This window comes from Lissotriton vulgaris, chromosome 7, assembly GCF_964263255.1.
Source record: "Lissotriton vulgaris chromosome 7, aLisVul1.2, whole genome shotgun sequence".
Lineage (NCBI taxonomy): Eukaryota > Metazoa > Chordata > Amphibia > Caudata > Salamandridae > Lissotriton > Lissotriton vulgaris.
Window position 1 is genome coordinate 1,281,566,794 of NC_141695.1, and position 19,607 is coordinate 1,281,586,400.

The 19,607-nt window shown below is 48.3% G+C and overlaps 1 protein-coding gene across 1 annotated transcript in view; it reads left to right on the plus strand.

The window, feature by feature from the left end:
- Positions 1 to 1,019: 1,019 nt before the first annotated feature.
- SLC5A2 (solute carrier family 5 member 2) overlaps positions 1,020 to 19,607 on the plus strand; it is a 138,405-nt gene continuing 119,817 nt past the window's right edge. Inside the window, exon 1 of the mRNA XM_086931856.1 lies at positions 1,020 to 1,397. Within this exon, the coding sequence (XP_086787982.1) occupies positions 1,293 to 1,397 (105 nt within the window). The 5' untranslated portion in view covers positions 1,020 to 1,292. The remainder of the gene's footprint in view (positions 1,398 to 19,607) is intronic.

The window sequence follows — 19,607 nt, forward strand, 5'->3', positions numbered from 1 at the left end:
GCTCTGAGGTGCGAAGGAGAGAGACCGCCGCATCCAGTGTCAGACATAGGGAAATCTCTGATTAGAACGAAATAAACCACTACATCCAGTGTCAGACAGAGGGAGCTTTGTGATAAGAAGGAAAGAGACCACCACCTCTGGTGTCAGACAGAGGATGCTGTGTGATGAGAAGGAAAGAGACAACCACCTCCAGTATCCAACAGAGGGAGCTCTGTGATAAGACCACCACCTTCAGTGTCAGGCAGAGGGAGCTGTGTGATGAGAAGGAAAGGGACCACCACCTCCAATGTCAAACAGAGACAGCTCAATGATTAGATGGAAATAGACAGCCAAGTCCATTGACAGAAAGTGAGTGCTCACTGATGAGATGGTAAGAGACAGCCACGTTCAGTGTCAGACCGAGAGTCCTGTCCAGTTTCAGACAAAGAGCGTTCACTGATGAGATGGAAAGAGACCGTCGCGTCCAGTGTCAGACAGCTGCAGTTTACCCATGAAAAGAAAGAGAAGGCCTCCTCCAGTTTCAGCCAGAGAGTGCCCTGTGATGAGTGGAATATAGACAGCCACCTCCAATGGAGAAGAGGAAGATGTGAGTGCGTAGATACTTCTCGCGGTCTATTATGGAATAGAAGAAACTATAGTATTTGGGACTGCCACATCAGGAGGGGACGTTCTTTGTAAGGATGCTCTCAGGATAGACACCCGATAGAATAGTAACTCTGCTGAGATTGTTTCGAAGTTAGTTTTTAAGTTTCACCTGCCCTCAGCCTCCTCCCATCAACTCAAACTCACTTCAGTCTGGCTGGATACTGGGAAATATTCTGTAGCATCTCCAGGAACAACTGTTTGTCCCTGCCTCAGAACTGCTGACCAGGTCAGTTAATAATACTGGATAGTTAATAATGGAACTGGCTCTGTCCCTCATGTTTTTTTCCATTAATTACAATGGGAAATTAATACTAGAGCCAGCCTCTCCTCCCACGGCTTTACCATTAACCTGAATGTCTTCGGGAGGGAGCTGGGATTTGAAGCAGGTGACAGCCACTGGATGTTCAGGAGGAGTGACATCTCATGCAAAGTCCAGACCCCATGAGATGTGAGACTCCTACACATTTGAGACTGCTGAGAAGATAAGGCTGTAGAAGAATCAAAGCCCTCTGTAAGACTGGGTCAAAGCCCACAGAAACAGATTCCTAGACCCTGATATTCAAACCCCCTGAGGAAGGGCTTGCTAAGGTCAGGACAACCATTCCAAGACCTCACCCGAAGAGCCGTGCAGGGATCCGCAGGTGAACATGACGAATGGAACTGATCATGTGCCGCAGGCCTCCATCAAAAACGTAGCGGACATCAGCGTCATTGTGATCTACTTCCTCGTGGTCATTGCGGTTGGAATCTGGGTGAGTCTTCTTTTGCACTGGGGGCAGGTGAACTGCTTATGAGGGTGGTGTGTCCTTGGTAATGGTTGGAATTGGACCAGGTCTAGTGAAAATATACTCTGATAAGTCAAACCTGGGCAATAATTAATTTCTTTCATCGAAATTAAAGGATGTGTGCATCCAATGGAGCAAGGGAACATATGACCTTGATGTGTAGTTCATATGCATGGCACTAGAGGATGGATAACACCCACATATGCACATGCCTTGTAAATGTTCATCTCTTTTAGAAATATTTTGCAATCTATACCCCCTAACCTTCTGACCTATTTCCATGCTCTGATTACAGGTTCAGAATATCTCTAACATCCATCTGACAAATCCCACCCCTGCACTTAGGGGCCCGCAAGGGCATCTCCGATACAAAGTTCTGCTTGACCAATGATATGGGGTTACTTTACATAGCACTAAATAAACTCCCAACAATTGGTTACTGATTGTACATTGACAGTTGATCACACAATGTTCATAAAAGATGGTCAGAAGCTCTGCACTGACTGGTAACAGATCATACACTGACTATCAAACACAATGTTCTGTGGTTTCAGTAAATGTTAAAGTTCTGGCACCGTCCACCATCCTTTACAAGAATAATGACTGGATGGGAGAGCTTGGGGCTGGACGAATAATCACTGTCATTTAGTATAGCCTTGGTCTTATCCCACTGAAGTGGAATGGGCACGATGGTCGGGTAGGGTCCCAGTAGGTTACCAGAAACGGGAATCAAGATCCTGATGCCAAGACCCGATAAAGGGTGCCAGTAGACTTAGCGGCCTCGACATGCTTTTCCAGGGAGTCAAAATGCATTAGTAAAGTGATGTGTTAATGAGTTGGACATAGTGGCCCATGAGGTCCCGTCCATTACCATTGTGATGCATGAGAGTGAGGACCAGAAGGTCATTGGTGCTGGAAAATTAGCGTTGTGATGTGACAGCGGGTTGGAGAAGGTGATTCAGGAAGTCCGAGTCTAATAACATAGAGATCCATGAGACAATTAGACCGGGTGGGACGTTATCTTAGAACAGTACTATACCAGTGCATACACGGTGGGCATATACATGCATGAGCGAGGTGAGCATTGTGGGGCACGTGATCCTAGTACAGCACTGTATCAATGCATAGACAGTGGGCATATACATGCATGAGCGAGGTGAGCATTGTGGGGCACGTGATCCTAGTACAGCACTGTATCAATGCATAGGCGGTGGGCATATACATGCATGAGTGAGGTGAACATTGTGGGGCACGTGATCCTAGTACAGCACTGTATCAATGCATAGACGGTGGGCATATACATGCATGAGTGAGGTGAACATTGTGGGGCACGTGATCCTTGTACAGCACTGTATCAATGCATAGACGGTGGGCATATACATGCATGAGCGAGATGAACATTGTGGTACACGTGATTCTAGTACAGCACTGTACCACTGCATTCACGGTGGGCATATAGATGCATGAGCGAGGTTAGCATTGTGGTGCATGTGATCCTAGTACAGCACTGTATCAATGCAGACGGTGGGCATATACATGCATGAGCGAGGTGAGCATTGTGGGGCACGAGATCCTAGTACAGCACTGTATCAATGCATAGACGGTGGGCATATACATGCATGAGCAAGGTGAGCATTGTGGGGCACGTGATCCTAGTACAGCACTGTATCAATGCATAGACGGTGGGCATATACATGCATGAGCGAGGTGAGCATTGTGGGACACGTGATCCTAGTACAGCACTGTATCAATGCATAGACAGTGGGCATATACATGCATGAGCGATGTGAGCATTGTGGGGCACGTGATCCTAGTACAGCACTGTATCAATGCATAGACGGTGGGCCTATACATGCATGAGTGAGGTGAACATTGTGGGGCACGTGATACTAGTACAGCACTGTATCAAAGCATAGACGGTGGGCCTATACATGCATGAGTGAGGTGAACATTGTGGGGCATGTGATCCTAGTACAGCACTGTATCAATGCATAGACGGTGGGCATATACATGCATGAGCGAGGTGAGCATTGTGGGGCACGTGATCCTAGTACAGCACTGGATCAATGCATAGGTGGTGGGCATATACATGCATGAGCGAGGTGAACATTGTGGTACACGTGATTCTAGTACAGTACTGTACCACTGCATTCACGGTGGGCATATAGATGCATGAGCGAGGTGAGCATTGTGGTGCACGTGATCCTAGTATAGCACTGTATCAATGCATAGACAGTGGGCATATACATGCATGAGCGAGGTGAGCATTGTGGGGCACGTGATCCTAGTACAGCACTGTATCAATGCATAGACGGTGGGCATATACATGCATGAGCGAGGTGAACATTGTGGGGCACGTGATCCTAGCACAGCACTGTATCAATGCATAGACGGTGGGCATATACATGCATGAGCGATGTGAGCATTGTGGGGCACGTGATCCTAGTACAGCACTGTATCAATGCATAGACGGTGGGCATATACATGCATGAGCGAGGTGAGCATTGTGGGGCACGTGATCCTAGTACAGCACTGTATCAATGCATAGGCGGTGGGCATATACATGCATGAGCGAGGTGAACATTGTGGGGCACGTGATCCTAGTACAGCACTGTATCAATGCATAGACGGTGGGCATTTACATGCATGAGCGATGTGAGCATTGTGGGGCACGTGATCCTAGTACAGCACTGTATCAATGCATAGGCGGTAGGCATATACATGCATGAGCGAGGTGAGCATTGTGGGGCACGTGATCCGAGTACAGCACTGTATCAATGCATAGGCGGTGGGCATATACATGCATGAGTGAGGTGAACATTGTGGGGCACGTGATCCTAGTACAGCACTGTATCAATGCATAGGCGGTGGGCATATACAAGCATGAGTGAGGTGAACATTGTGGGGCACGTGATCCTAGTACAGCACTGTATCAATGCATAGGCGGTGGGCATATACAAGCATGAGTGAGGTGAACATTGTGGTACACGTGATCCTAGTACAGTACTGTTCAAATGCATAAACAGTGGGCATATACATGCATGAGCGAGGTGAACATTGTGGGGCACGTGATCCTAGTACAGCACTGTATTAATGCATAGACGGTGGGCATATACATGCATGAGCGAGGTGAACATTGTGGTACACGTGATTCTAGTACAGTACTGTACCACTGCATTCACGGTGGGCATATAGATGCATGAGCGAGGTGAGCATTGTGGTGCACGTGATCCTAGTACAGCACTGTATCAATGCATAGACAGTGGGCATATACATGCATGAGCGAGGTGAGCATTGTGGGGCACGTGATCCTAGTACAGTACTGTATCAATGCATAGACGGTGGGCATATACATGCATGAGCGAGGTGAACATTGTGGTACACGTGATTCTAGTACAGTACTGTACCACTGCATTCACGGTGGGCATATAGATGCATGAGCGAGGTGAGCATTGTGGTGCACGTGATCCTAGTACAGCACTGTATCAATGCATAGACAGTGGGCATATACATGCATGAGCGAGGTGAGCATTGTGGGGCACGTGATCCTAGTACAGCACTGTATCAATGCATAGACGGTGGGCATATACATGCATGAGCGAGGTGAGCATTGTGGTGCACGTGATCCTAGTACAGCACTGTATCAATGCATAGACAGTGGGCATATACATGCATGAGCGAGGTGAGCATTGTGGGGCACGTGATCCTAGTACAGCACTGTATCAATGCATAGACGGTGGGCATATACATGCATGAGCGATGTGAGCATTGTGGGGCACGTGATCCTAGTACAGCACTGTATCAATGCATAGACGGTGGGCATATACATGCATGAGCGAGGTGAGCATTGTGGGGCACGTGATCCTAGTACAGCACTGTATCAATGCATAGGCGGTGGGCATATACATGCATGAGCGAGGTGAGCATTGTGGGGCACGTGATCCTAGTACAGCACTGTATCAATGTATAGACGGTGGGCATATACATGCATGAGCGAGGTGAGCATTGTGGGGCACGTGATCCTAGTACAGCACTGTATCAATGCATAGACGGTGGGCATATACATGCATGAGCGAGGGGAACATTGTGGGGCACGTGATACTAGTACAGCACTGTATCAATGCATAGACGGTGGGCATATACGTGCATGAGCGAGGTGAGCATTGTGGGGCACGTGATCCTAGTACAGCACTGTATCAATGCATAGACGGTGGGCATATACATGCATGAGCGAGGTGAGTATTGTGGGGCACGTGATCCTAGTACAGCACTGTATCAATGCATAGGCAGTGGACATATACATGCATGAGCGAAGTGAGCATTGTGGGGCACGTGATCCTAGTACAGCACTGTATCAATGCATAGGCGGTGGGCATATACATGCATGAGTGAGGTGAACATTGTGGGGCACGTGATCCTAGTACAGCACTGTATCAATGCATAGGCGGTGGGCATATACAAGCATGAGTGAGGTGAACATTGTGGGGCACGTGATCCTAGTACAGCACTGTATCAATGCATAGGCGGTGGGAATATACAAGCATGAGTGAGGTGAACATTGTGGTACACGTGATCCTAGTACAGTACTGTTCAAATGCATAAACAGTGGGCCTATAGATGCAAGACGGAGGTGAACATTGTGGTGCATGTGATCCTAGTACTGTACTGTACCACTTCACATGCGGGGGCATATAGATGCATGAGCGAGGTGAGCATTGTGGTGCCCATGATCCTAGTATAGTACTGTACCACTTCTTACACGGTGGGCCTACAGATGCCTGAGCAAGGTGAGCATTGTGGTGCATGTGATCCTAGTACAGTACTGTACCACTTCACATGCGGAGGGCATATAGATGATTGAGCAAGGTGAGCATTGTGGTGCATGGTATCCTAGTCTGTCAAAAAACACAAGAGGGAGGTAGAGCGAAGGGTTGGATTCTTGCTCCACAATGATACTTAACTAAACATAAAGAATCCAACTCAAAGGAAGGAAGGGGGAGGAGTGATCAACGAAGGCCCCTTTGTTCCTTTTGAAAAAGGCCGGCATCTGCCGCACTTCCCTTGCGGGAACTGCGGCAGCTGCCATTTGACAGAAAAAAGCACACAACTTACCTTCCGCAATGGAACCACTTGGGATCAAAGGAGATTTACTAACTGCAACTCAAAAAACGTGGTCTACCTTATAAAATGCCCCTGCAACCTTGAGTATGTAGGTATGACCACAAGAGCAATGAAAACAAGAATGAATGAGCACAAGAGCAATGTGCGCTGTAAAAAAAGCACAACTAAAATGGCCACACACTTTCTGACTGCACAACATTGCGTGAATGATCTCAAATGGACCATTATAGAGCAACTACCTTCAGATGCCGGCCTTTTTCAAAAGGAACAAAGATGGGTGTTCAGACTTGGGACCCACTTAACAGGGCTTAATGATGATGTACCCTGGAGCCAACTGTCTAACTAAAAGGGGACGATTGCAAACTCAGGATACACTGTCCCAAATCCCATCACAAAAACATCTGATTCGTTCAAAAACCATCCTCGGTTGTTATGTACTCCCTACATCTGTGTTTGGTGTAAATAATTCCTTATCAGTAAACAAAGTATTCCATCCCAAGTTCTCAGACACAGATGGAACTAACACACGTGCGCTACACAACAGCATTGTGCGATATGCACCTGTGCCTGAAACGCATGCGCGAAAGAAGGACAGATATCTACGCGCATGCGCAACCTCGGTCTGTCTTTACGCTAATCCCGTGTAAACCCGCTTCTGACATAGGAGGATTATGTATGGCTAATGAGCGGATGCTCCATACATGGGCACACACTTAACGCCGGAACACCCTTAGAAGGTCATATGGATGTTTCCACCCAATTGTCACACAGGGTATAAATAGCACAAACCAGACTACCTCCTCACACCAGCGGAGCAGCGCTAGGGGTAAGACGGTGATCATAGCGTCCCGGTAATGTGAGTATCATGCAAAAAACGACCATCTGATTTCTCCCGCCTAAGTAAGTGAGAATGATTTATTAAAACCTGCATCATTCCTCACTACAGATTGCACATCAAGCAACACCCCTGACGTCCTATTTCTGCTCATGAAGCCCACAAGCAAGCTTCACAAGTATGACTACAACTAAGTGTAACTCCTAGTATCATATGTGTTTTATGTTGTTTGTGTTGTGAGTACTTTTCCTTTTAACAGGCTTAATACAAGCATATGGTGAGGTTCCAGGTGACTGCACCTGCTTGAACTACCCGCTACATGGGTAACCATTAGTTGTTCTTTTTGTCTTTCTACAGGTCATTGTACTTGTAGCAGACCGCTGTAGGCACACTTAGCCTATAATTTTCACTTTTTTGTAAATACACTTTTTTTATAAAAATAAGACGTGAGTAAGGTGGGGAGGTTGTGCCCCCGTCCTGAAGAAGGAGCTTGTCTCCGAAACATGTCGACAACGCACACCAGAGGTCCTGTTTCTTAATCTAACAGGTTCGACCTCACACTGCACTTCTTTTAATAGTACCAGCCAGAGTTCAGAATAAAAAAAAATTTCTTTACACTCATGTGCCAGGTACTTTTTAATCCTTCACCACATCCCACTACTCACTTATAACAACATACCCCACACACCGCATACCACACATAGTCTTTTCTATAAGTGCTCCCGCGTAGTCGCAGGTTGCAGCACGCCGCATCCCGATAGAGGGGTGCGAGGACCCCGATGATGAAGCATGACACCAAGGGGCCTTTTGGTGTGTGAGGGGTATTTTACAGAACACTGAGTGCTTCAACATTCGTTGATCACTCCTCCCCCTTCCTTCCTTTGAGTTGGATTCTTTATGTTTATTTAAGTAGCATGGTATCCTAGTACAGAACTGTACTAATGCATACACGAGTGCATATATGGTGTGTACATAGATGCATGAGAGAGGTGAACATTGTGGTGCATGTGATCCTGGTACAGTACTGTTCCAATGCATACACGGTGGGCCTATAGATGCATGAGCGAGGTGAGTATTGTAGCACATGTTATCACAAATGATCCTAGTACAGTACTGTATCACTTCTTAAGCGGTGGACCTATAGATGCATGAGCGAGGTGAACATTGTAGTGCATGTGATCCAAGTACGGTACTGTACCACTGCCTAAACGTGGGCATATAGATGCATGAGCGAGATAAACATTGTGGTGCACGTGATCCTAATACAGTACTGTACCAATGCGTACACTGTGGACATATTGATGCATGAGTTAGGTCAACATTGTGGTGTATGTGATCCTAGTACAGTACTGTTCCAATGCATACACAGTGGGCATATAGATGCATGAGCGAGGTGAGCGTTGTGGCGGATGTGCTCATACGTGATCCTAGTACAGTACTGTACCACTGAGACGTGGTGTGCATATAGATGCATGAGCGAGGTGAGCATTGCGGTGCATGTGATCCTAGTACAGTACTGTACCAAGGCATACACGGTGGACATATAGATGCAAGATCGAGGTGAACATTGTGGAGCATGTGATCCTAGTACAGTACTGTTCCAATACATGTACCGATGCATACACGTGCAGCCTTTTGTCGTCCCAGCGAGTACGCTTTGTCAAAGCGTACTCGCTGAGACAACGGAAGGCTGCACGAGCAAACACTCAGAAGGTTTTAAAACGGATGACAACAAATAATAAGGGATAATACTGATACGTTTGGGAGAGAAAAACTATCAAAGACAAGGAATTATTTGGGGAAACTGGAACGGAATTACAACCGGTTAAAAGATAACCCTAACCATACCGACGAAACAGCGCTGAGGAAGTCGCGGCCACTTGCCATGGGCTAAACAACACGTGTTGGCTAAAAAGAGGCTTAAAAAAAAGAACTAAACAAGAATATATGACAATAAACCTAACAAATACAAAGAAAGACTAGAATTGTTGATATCTGTTATTTATGTAATACATGTTGACATTAGCGTGTGCTAGGTGAACCAATTTTTTTGTACAAACTGGGTGATTTTGGTCATCCAACTGGGGAGTGGGTGATCTCTCCACCTCAAAGCACCTCATATAAATAAGTTCATGACAACTTTCACGTGTACTTCTGTAGAGCACCACAGAACCTTCTGCAAACCTCACCCATGCTAGCATATTTTATTAAGAACTCTGGACAAGACCACCATTTCAGAGCCCGGGGCTACCCTCGAGCCTCTCGTCCACCCCACTCCCTCCACCGACATTCACAACTGTGTCAGAATTCAATTCTTAGAAAACATGATTTTTATTTTCTGAGAATTTTTGTTTCTGCGACTCTTTGGACCATGTACACAGCAGGTTGCCAGAAGAGTGTGAGATGGAGAGAGGGGAAGATGAAGCAGAGAGATGGTGATAGGTAGATTGAGGTGGCAAAGGGGGGGGGGGAGTGTGAGGAAGACACGGAGTAGTAAGAGAGAGAGGACATTGAGGAGGGTGAGTCAGAAAGACATACGAAGATAAGGCGAAGAATGAGAGCAGGACGAGGCAGAGATAAAGGTCAGCCAGAAAGAGAAGAGTGACTTTGAGACAGAAGGGTGAGGTATAAAGAGAGCATTGATGCAGGAAGAGAGGCAGGTGCGCTGATAGAAAGATGAGGATGAGTTGGAGGGAGATAGAAGTGATCACAGAAGAGGGATGGGTGTGTGATAGAGAGAGTGAGACAAGATTGGGGCACAAAAAGAGAAAGGTTAATCAGAGCGAACAAGGTAAGCAGTATGAAGCTGCTGGTGAGGCAAGCAGGTGAGCAGAGTTAAGGCAGAGAGAGCTGAAGATGTAAGGCACATAGACACAACAGCCTCCACCCCGAATTAAAGTTAAAATAGTAGGCACAAAACCTAGTTGAAGCTAGAGTAAGCAGCTTGCCACATACATGCCAACATTTCAATAGAGCAAAGTGGGAGATTTAAAAAAAAAAATCGGGAGAATGGGACTTTGAGTCGGGTTCCTGTCATGTATGGGCTTTGGAATTGTGCTGCTGTTGGATCGGACATTTGAAACGTAAATGCACGTTTTTAGGTTTTGCCTGGCGAAAAGATGCGCTCTGCGCATCTTTTTCGCGCAGGCGAAAACCTAATGAGTACTGTAGTGTGGTTTGGAACGGCCCCCGTCATTTATTGGCTAGCTCCATAAATGGAGCCTAGCCATTGGACGATGGGCCTGTCAGTCAATGCCGGACCAGATTCGGGGGCGTTCGCGAGATTTTTTGGCTTTTGCCGACGTCACGCGACGTCAGCCAAAAGCCGGGAGCGCCCCCGAATCTGGTCCGGCATTGCCGGCACCTGCCTTCTTGCTGATTGGTTGCATGTTGTTCCTGGCGTGACGTGTCGGGTTTCCTACGTGGTGACGGGTCTCCTTCTCCGTGGCGGAACGACTTTCAGGTAAGCGCTGTTGTGTTTCTCAGGCTCGGACGGGAATAATTATCCCTCCCCTCCACTCCGATTCTACCCCTTCCCGCCCCCTCCCGATTCTAACCCTTCCCGCCCCCTCCCGCCCCCTGCTTCCACCCTGTATGAAAACGTACTCCCTGGTGGGTGGCGCGGCTGGGGGTGGCTCTGTCGGGGGTGCCCGCCTTCCACTCCTCCTACGGCTCCTCCCCACTCCTTCCCCGCCCCCGGAGCACGGACACAGACACAGCGCGGCGGCCGCACTCCACCCGGCTCCTGGCCCCCTCAACCTACCGAAACGGCTCCAGCAGGTTTCCGGGGCCCAACACCCCCGTCCAGCAGGTAAGAACGGCACCCCGGGAGGGAGGCGGGGAAGCGGCAGAGTGGCCTCGTCAGGCGTTGCTTGGGCATCTTTCTGAGGCCGAGGCCTAATCTCCACCCCCAACTCCCCAAACAGATGTGAAGTCCTGACATGAGGCCTCCTCGGCCCTGCAAGAGGCGCAAGCCTGACAGGAATTCTCGCATCTTTCCTTGTAGGTCGGGCCTCGTGTGTGGTAGTCTGCCAGACTACAGTGAAAGGCATGGATACCATGGGGGAATTTTCCAAGACTGGGGGGGGCACTGGTTGTTTTTAAGCCCATTAAACCCCCGGGACAGGTTGTGGCTGGTCTAGCGGCTGCCCGGGATTCTGCAGCAGACATGTCGCTAAGCGCTTGAACACCTGGAGGATTCCTGGGAAGCGCAGTTTAAAAAGCGAGTTGTTTTCGGGTCCCTGCAGCGTTTTCTCAGGAGTGCGGAGAGCGCTCCTGGGAGTAGGCCTGCCCTCGACAGTGGCATCATTGTTTGCCAAAAATCCGTTTAATGTAAGAAGACGGCGAGGGAGGATGTAACACCCGCGCTTCAGCCATAAATAGAAGTATGAATATGTTCTGTGATACCTTCTGTTTCGGGACCACCCAGCCTAAGGGGAATCGGCGTGTCTAGTCCTGAAAGATATCCAGCAATGGCATTGTTGTGTTTCTTGTTGTGGACATATCTCTCAAAGTGGCTTGAAATGATACAACCATTGTGTGCCTCTCCTGACACTTCTCAGGCTTCCAGGAGAAGGAAGAGTGCATATCCATTCCCTCAATCACCTCCACAGTTTAATGGATCATTGCTTGACTACGATTTTCATCCCATATTTCCCACCCGCTGTAGCAGATCAGCAGCAATAAATTTGGAATTGGGGCTCTGAATGTGCCAGGGTCCTACCTCTGGGATTTACTTCATGAACCCAAGGCTTGAAACAGCCTTTCTTACGGTGGATAGAACTCTAAAACCCCATTTACTGAACAGACGGAGTTAGCCAGCCCCCCTTAGGTTGCTCCTTTTCATTTGCTTGCCTTGTATAGGCTGCAGGTTAAATGCCTAAAAGCAGCTGCTGTCCACATCTCAAGTCGCACGACTCCTCTAGAAGGCTTAATCATCTATGTTGGCATGTGAGAATAATGGATTCTGTCAGGTAATTGTATTCCACTGGTGAGTGGCTACTGTCAGTCTTGGAGTGATCATTAAGCGATCTGTGTATTGGACTCTGTGTTTTGAGACTCATATTTGGTGGTCTGTGGTACTTTACAAAAAAAAAAACAGGTAAATAATGTTGAAGTTTTTTGTTATCCAGCAACACTACAAACTCCTTTACTCAAATGTCCAGTCACACGAGATCTACCCTTCCATAATTGAATTTGTTTGAAGTAACATCTGAAGACTGATTGCGATCTCTGAAACGTGATTATTTTGTGGACCTCGTGATGCTTCGTGCTATACTCTTTGGGAAGGAAAAGCAGAAACGACCCCTCCATCTTTTGCCTTTCAGAGTGGTATTTCCATGTCTTTGAGTCTGGCTCCAAAAGGCAGCTGTTACTGAGGATGGAATTGTGTGGAGAGTTCATGCCTGCTTGTTGAAGCATTCTTCAAGTAATTCCAGTGTCCCAGCAGCTTGTGGGGGCAAAGTTATGTCTTCCTAAAGGACAGGGTTGTTGTCACTGGAAAGTGATAAATTTGACCTAATTATCGCGGTCCTCCACTAAATACCAGTATAGCACAAGCAGCCTTTTCTCGCCGCCATGACCATGCCAGCCTTCTCACATTTAGCCCAGTTGACTTTCATTGGCTGCGGCAATCCTGGGGTATCTCCTATGCCATACCATCCGATTGGTCTCACGTGCTATGGCTACTCATGTTCTTTGAACTCCAGTAGTTTTCCAGTATTTCTTTCCCAACTTGACAGTGAAGGGGACACAGTGAGAAAGTCCTGCTTCCGTTAAAGACCTTATAAATGTCATCATTCAGAACAATGTATGCTTATACTTCACATTAGGAAAATAATATCTGTCAGTCTTCAAACGAGAGCCGTAAAGTTGATGTGGCGAGGTTTTTGTTTCTGTTGGCTTCTTTGATTCTTTTGTGCGAAAACCGTGAGGTCACTACCGCCCCAACAGGCTTTCTCAGTTGTTGTGGTGTACCACGTTATAAATTCTAATATGCAGGCACAGGGAGAAAAATGACAAGAAGACATCTGTTTGCATAGCTGTGTATTATTGTGTTGTGCTGGTCCGCTGCAAAGTATAATGTCGCTTTACCTGTTAACGTTAAAAAAAGAAACGTAAAATTAAAAAGGGGCCATCTCCAGTGACTGGCATAATCAAGAGAGACAAGCAGGGACAAGGCAACTCTGTATTCCATATGGAAAATGGATATATGTATGGAAAAAAACAAGGTTCCCAAAAGAGCTGGTATTTCCCATTTTGTTAGCGCATTGTTGGATTTTGGACATTTATAGAATGTAAGCGAAAGTCATTAAGGTGGTCTTAAACTACACAATTGGTAACTTTGTCCTTTTAATGTTGGCATGCGAGAGGGGGGGTCACTATAGCGTTCCTATCCACAGGTCTATGTGTATAGAGAAAGTTAAGCTTTTTAGCATTTGTACTGCCCCTTGTGTACTATGGTAGTGTTCTAAGGTGTTCTCAGCGGATAGAGGTGGATCAGTGTGTTTGGATGCCCTATGTGATAAGAGTGGAGTGTGCTTTCATTGGGTGGAGACTAACTTGCTGGTGGAATTAGGTGTGACAATCTAATAGAAGCAGGTGAGATGGAATAGCATGTGCTTCATACTGTATTTATCTGTTTGCGCCCATTGGCTTCCTTTGAGGTCACGGACAGCGCTCCCCAGGATTTTTCTCTGCCTTTGGGTTGAGAGAGACATTCTCTTACCAGAGGATAAGCACCCCTGCCGCCCCCCGCCCTGCTGGGCCCTGCTGCTACTCTGCACCCCGTAGACTCGGCGCTGCTCGGCCGCGGGCAGCGCTGGCACCATGTGAGCTTGGGGCTCGGAGCCGCACCATGGTGGACCTGGGCGGCTGCCCCAGGAGACACCTCTGCGAGCCCCTGCCGCCCCCCCGCCCTGCTCTGCTGGGCCCTGCTGCTGCTCTGCGCCCCGGAGAGCTCCGCGCTGGCAGACTTTTCAGTTAAGACCCTCTCTGCTTCCGAGCCTGCCCTCTCCCAGCCTGCCCTCTCCCAGCCTGCCCTCTCCCAGCCTGCCCGCTCCCAGCCTGCCCGCTCCCAGCCTGCCCTCTCCCAGCCTGCCCTCTCTTAGCCTGTCCCCTCCCTGCCCTCTCCCTGCCCTCTCCCAGCCTGTCCTCTCCCTGCCTATTGTTGTGTCCCGGCGGCAGCAGGCAGCAGGCAGCAGGCAAGAGCGTGCACTGCGTCCCCGAAGTAACAGCCCTAAAGCAAGCAAGAAGTACGCCCCCCTCCCACCAATCCCTGTTAGGTAGTGGAAACTGCCCAAACTGGGGTGCAGACAGCCCCTCTCACCTTTCGGCCTGGTACCACTGCACCAGCCGCACTACTTCCCTACTGACCGTTCTCCACTTCAGCCCCGTCTAAATTACAATTCCTGCTTGTGACCCTTTTGCCTGCTTGTGCTTGTTTTCGTGCCCCTGTTGCCTGCTTGTGCCTCCGTGTGCCCCTGTTGCCTGCTTGTGCCTCCGTGTGCCCCTGTCGCCTGCTTGTGCCTCAGTTTTCGTGCCCCTGTTGCCTGCTTGTGCCTCCGTGTGCCCCTGTTGCCTGCTTGTGCCTCCGTGTGCCCCTGTTGCCTGCTTGTGCTGTGTGGGTGTGTGTGGAAGGCTCTGTGTGGGTGTGTGGAGGGCTGTGTGTGGCTGTGTGTGTGGGGGGCTGTGTGTGTGGGGGGCTCTGTGTGGCTGTGTGTGTGTGGGGGGCTCTGTGTGGCTGTGTGTGTGGGGGGCTCTGTGTGGCTGTGTGTGGGGGGGGGCTCTGTGTGTGTTTGTGTGTGTGATTTGCGAGAGATAAAGCTAGTGGCATTGTAAATGACAATGCCATTTATTTATGTTAAAAAAAAATAATAATAATAATGTAAAGAGCAATGCCAATAGCTCTAACTTTAACAAAGGCAAAACCATTGCATTGTAAATGCTTGTTTTCTTACCTCTCAGAAGCATTGAGCATAATGGCAGAAGGTATGATGCAAGTGTTGGGCACTGGTCTGGCAGGTTGTTGGCAGTGCATGCACCCCCCACCCCCCTGTGGCAGCCCGGGCTGAAACAGCCCCCCCCCCACACCCCCCAGTACTTTGCAGGTCTTTAAAAGATGATTCCCTTGTTAATGACGCTTTGTTGGTTTTTCACCCCTTCGAGAGCCCCTGCATCTCCACTCTTTGCCTGAAAATTTAGCACTTTACACAATACCAAGGCCTGTCAGCTGAAAATCCAGAGGAATCGGGTTTTTGCCTCTTAGGAATCGGGAGGCGGGAGACAAGCCTTCAAAGCGGTAGTCTCACGCCTGAATCGGGAGGGTTGGCATGTCTGTGCCACATCCAGAGCCATGTCTCTGCAGGCAGCTCCACTCATCCGCAGGGTCCACCCAGACCCGTCTCTGGATCCGGGCCTGCTTGTACTTTTTGCTGAGTCTGCCTGCCTCCCGGGTGTCCTTACCCATGACTTTTATGAATGTTCTGGTTCAGGGTCGCTGCCCGAGGACATCCTGCTCCCTGTGTTTCACGCGCTCGTTTACGAAATCATCCGCCAGGTTGTCAGTCTCACAGATTCACGGGTTGAGACCCCGGCGGGGGCTGCCTGTGGGCCAACTGATCAAACGCAAGCCAATAGCCAAAATAACAGCTCTCAACCGTGTGAGATAGTCACCAAAGGAGAATGCCAAAAGACAGTGTCCCCTTAGCCCCTGATGTTCAGTACGGTTTAAATATTCAGCAGGGGTGGTAACTGCTGGAATGGCATGTCCGGCGGGCACTAGGAGCTGGCACAGGGCAGAAGAGGAGGGGACTGGACATTGGAAGTGCGACGGGTGATCAGGCCCATAAAAAACGACATGAATTACATACATTACTGGAAAATAACGCCTCTGTGGCTGCAAGCAAACGGCATGGTGAAAGGTTCATGAGCAACATAAAAGAGGCTATCCAACGAGTAAAACTGGTGCAGATCTTAGTGGGCCAAAGACATGCCAAATACTTCAGGACTAACACAACACCCCACACAGTTCTACTGCTTGATGCCCGGCAGAACCGATATTGGGGAGAACAAGCAGGACCTGCCTGCCTCAGCTGGAAGCCAAAGCACCGCCTAAACACAGTGGGCCTCATTTATGAGAAATTACGCATCGCTGTGTGAAAGCAGCGATGCGTCACTTCTCAGTGCGCACTCCTTGCGACATTCCTGATGCGTCATATTTAATGTATGACGCATCATGTCGCAAGGAGTTACAGATACGTCTGTTTTTCTGACGTATCTGTAAACACAAAAGTGACGCATTGCTGGAGTGTGTCACAAAAGTGACACAACTCTAGCAATGCGTCCTTTCAGATGGGGTAAGCCCCATGTGAAAGGGCCTGCGTCAGTCTTACGCCTGCTGTGAGGCAGGCTCAAGATTTTGACGCAACGGCATCCTAAAAGTGACGCAGTGAAATCTCATAGATTTCACTGCGTCACTTCTACGACCCTTCCTTGCGTCAATACTCCCCCCTGCATACATTATATCTGGCGCAGGTATAATGTGGTGCAGGGGTTTACAAAGTGACGCATCTACCTAGATGCGTCACTTTGTAAATATGGCGCAACAAGGCGCATTTTTTACGCCACTGGTGCGTCACAAAAAGTGACGCACCGGCGGCGTAAAAGTGACGCACAGTCTCATAAATGAGGCCCAGTGCATTGCCACACAAGACCAAGAGGAAGATGAAGCAATATGCTCATACACGTCGTCATGCCACAGCATCTGAACTAAAGCAAGGAGATCTAGTATTCGTGTGCCAGACAGTCTCTTCTCGAGCCAGCCACTAACGATAACAAACGTGAAAGGGCCCATGATCACAGCAGCGGCAGGCTGCTACTCCATCACTAGAAATAACTCTCACTTCACAGAATTCAGAATATCAGATGATGATGATGGAGAGGCACTGCCAAGCAACAGACAGACACCTTAGAGCGACGACACTAAGGAGTGTGCAGGCGGAGACCCTCACAGCAGTGAAGGGTCTCTCCTGGCTGTAGCTGTGGGAGAAGAACAGGGCCAGGGAAGAGAAAGGACCTTCCAAAAAGAGTAAGCCGAAAACCGATTAGGCTCATTGAAGAACATTAATGTCGGAGACACAGCCGCAAAGTTTATATCTCGTTCTTTCTTTTCTATCTTTTTGTTTTCCTTCACATTTTATTGTCTTTTGGCTACTCCTTTTCTACAAAGGCAGGCGAGGAGAAAGTGTTTATTTGTCAACAAAAGGGGGAGAAGTCGGAACATGTGCAGGCGGGCACTATGAGCTGGCACAGGGCAGATGGGGAGGGTACTGAACACTGGACACCACTTCCGGTCAGGGAGCGGAGACAGGAATATTCATACTGATACCCAGGAGGAGGTAAGAAGTGCCTGTGTGCACTGCGCCGCCAAGAAGAATAAAGAACCATACATACACTCACCAGTCTCTGCATGTTGTCCTGTGGGGCTGGGGCGCAGGAGACATGGCAGCAACATATGATTGTCGCTCATGAGAACATTAGCCTGCTTCTTTGGACGGAATGCAGCCCTCCCCCCCCCATCCCTCAAAATATACTGCGTAGTCTGTCATTTTTGATTTTTTTTTTAGCACCAGCAAGTTTCAATACCTGCCAAAAGATTTTTGTGTGCATTTGGCAGGCATTATTTCTTTAAATGTTCCATTGGTGGCTTCAACCAGCTGACCAATTATAAGTTCCCGGGCAAGGTGGGAGCAGCTACATTTTGCAGAAAGATAGAGCCCCCGCCCCTCCCTGGTAAAGGTAATGAAGGGCTCCGGAGTCTCTCAGATTTCACAGATATTTATCTACTGTGGGCTGAATGGGGTGCTCTGAAGAGTTGGGGGTCCTCTGAAGAGTTTGAAGCCCCCTGCACCGGAAGGGCCCTGACTAGTGCTCACACGTATGTATCTTTTGGTATTTCTAAAGCACAAACCAAGCAGGCTCGCAACAGAGTCCTGTACGTGGGGAACCCCAATGGGGAGAGGCAGAAAAGGAAGATAGAGCTAGAAGAAGGAGGGAGAGGTCAGCCTGTTTGAGGTATTGGTCCATGAAGATGTGAGTTTTCAGTTTCTTACTCAATTGCAGAAGGGCTACTACTCTTCTTAGGTGATACTGCTCCAGATCCTGGTGGCGTAGGCTGAGAAATGGTTTCTTCTACTTAAATGCTGCTGGCTGCAGAGGTCGCACTGTCACACAGGTTTAAACTACCCTTTTTTTCGACATGACTGAGATACAAGAACACACTGTCTTCAGAAGTGGTTAGAGAATGATTTATTAAGTGCATTGGGTCAACCGCGGGAATACATAACTGCTCGCCAATGAGTATGCGACTCCAGAAATTTCTCTCTTGATCACAGTTGGGTTCTGACCTGTTGCCAGTGTCTAGTGTCCTAAGGAGAGGATGCTTGCAATGCAGATGTGTGCAGTACACCACTGCAGCCTCTTGAGGCACTTTGCAAGTGTAGAGGTCTTAAGTCCTTTGGAGGCTGCCATCCAGTCCTAGCAGTGCCAGGCGTATTGTATTGTTGTGATTATCTCCTTAGCCTTCCAGGCAAGGGCTTTCGCACCTTTTCCACTCTCAATATAGCAGCCACATTTAAGGCTCTATGAAGGAACTGACATCAAATACCAAAACATGGTTTGATACACACTTTTATTCCAACATGGCGGCCATGCTTGGGGCTAGCAATTGTATACAGGCCTGGAAACTATGCTTACACTGGTAGCACAACTACACATTTTAGCCATTCTGTTACTGGCTGATTCCTCCTTGGATTAGCTGTTTCTGCCTTCAGAGTCAGTGGGCTGCTTCTGATATATAGGCTTTCAGAAGTCCATCCAATTTCTGAACTCGCTTCCCATCTCCGTAGCAGTTTCTTTTCTTAGCCCGTTTGTGATACACCATCCAGTAGCACCCTGGGACATTCCTTAGGCAACTCAAATTCTTCAGGGGCCCAATTGGAGTCACTAGATACCGTTGAAGCTTAAAGCTACTTTTAGCTAAAGTTTTCTTCGTAGTAGCTATGTTTTTCAGGACGTCGAATTTGAGAGCTTAGTACACTACTTATTCTACCCCATTTTTGCATTTTTTGGGACAACATGTCCCTTGGGTTATAGATTTCTTTTTGTCCTAAGATTCCTTCTAGTTTTCATTGCACACTGGATTGAATTTTTAAACATTCTAT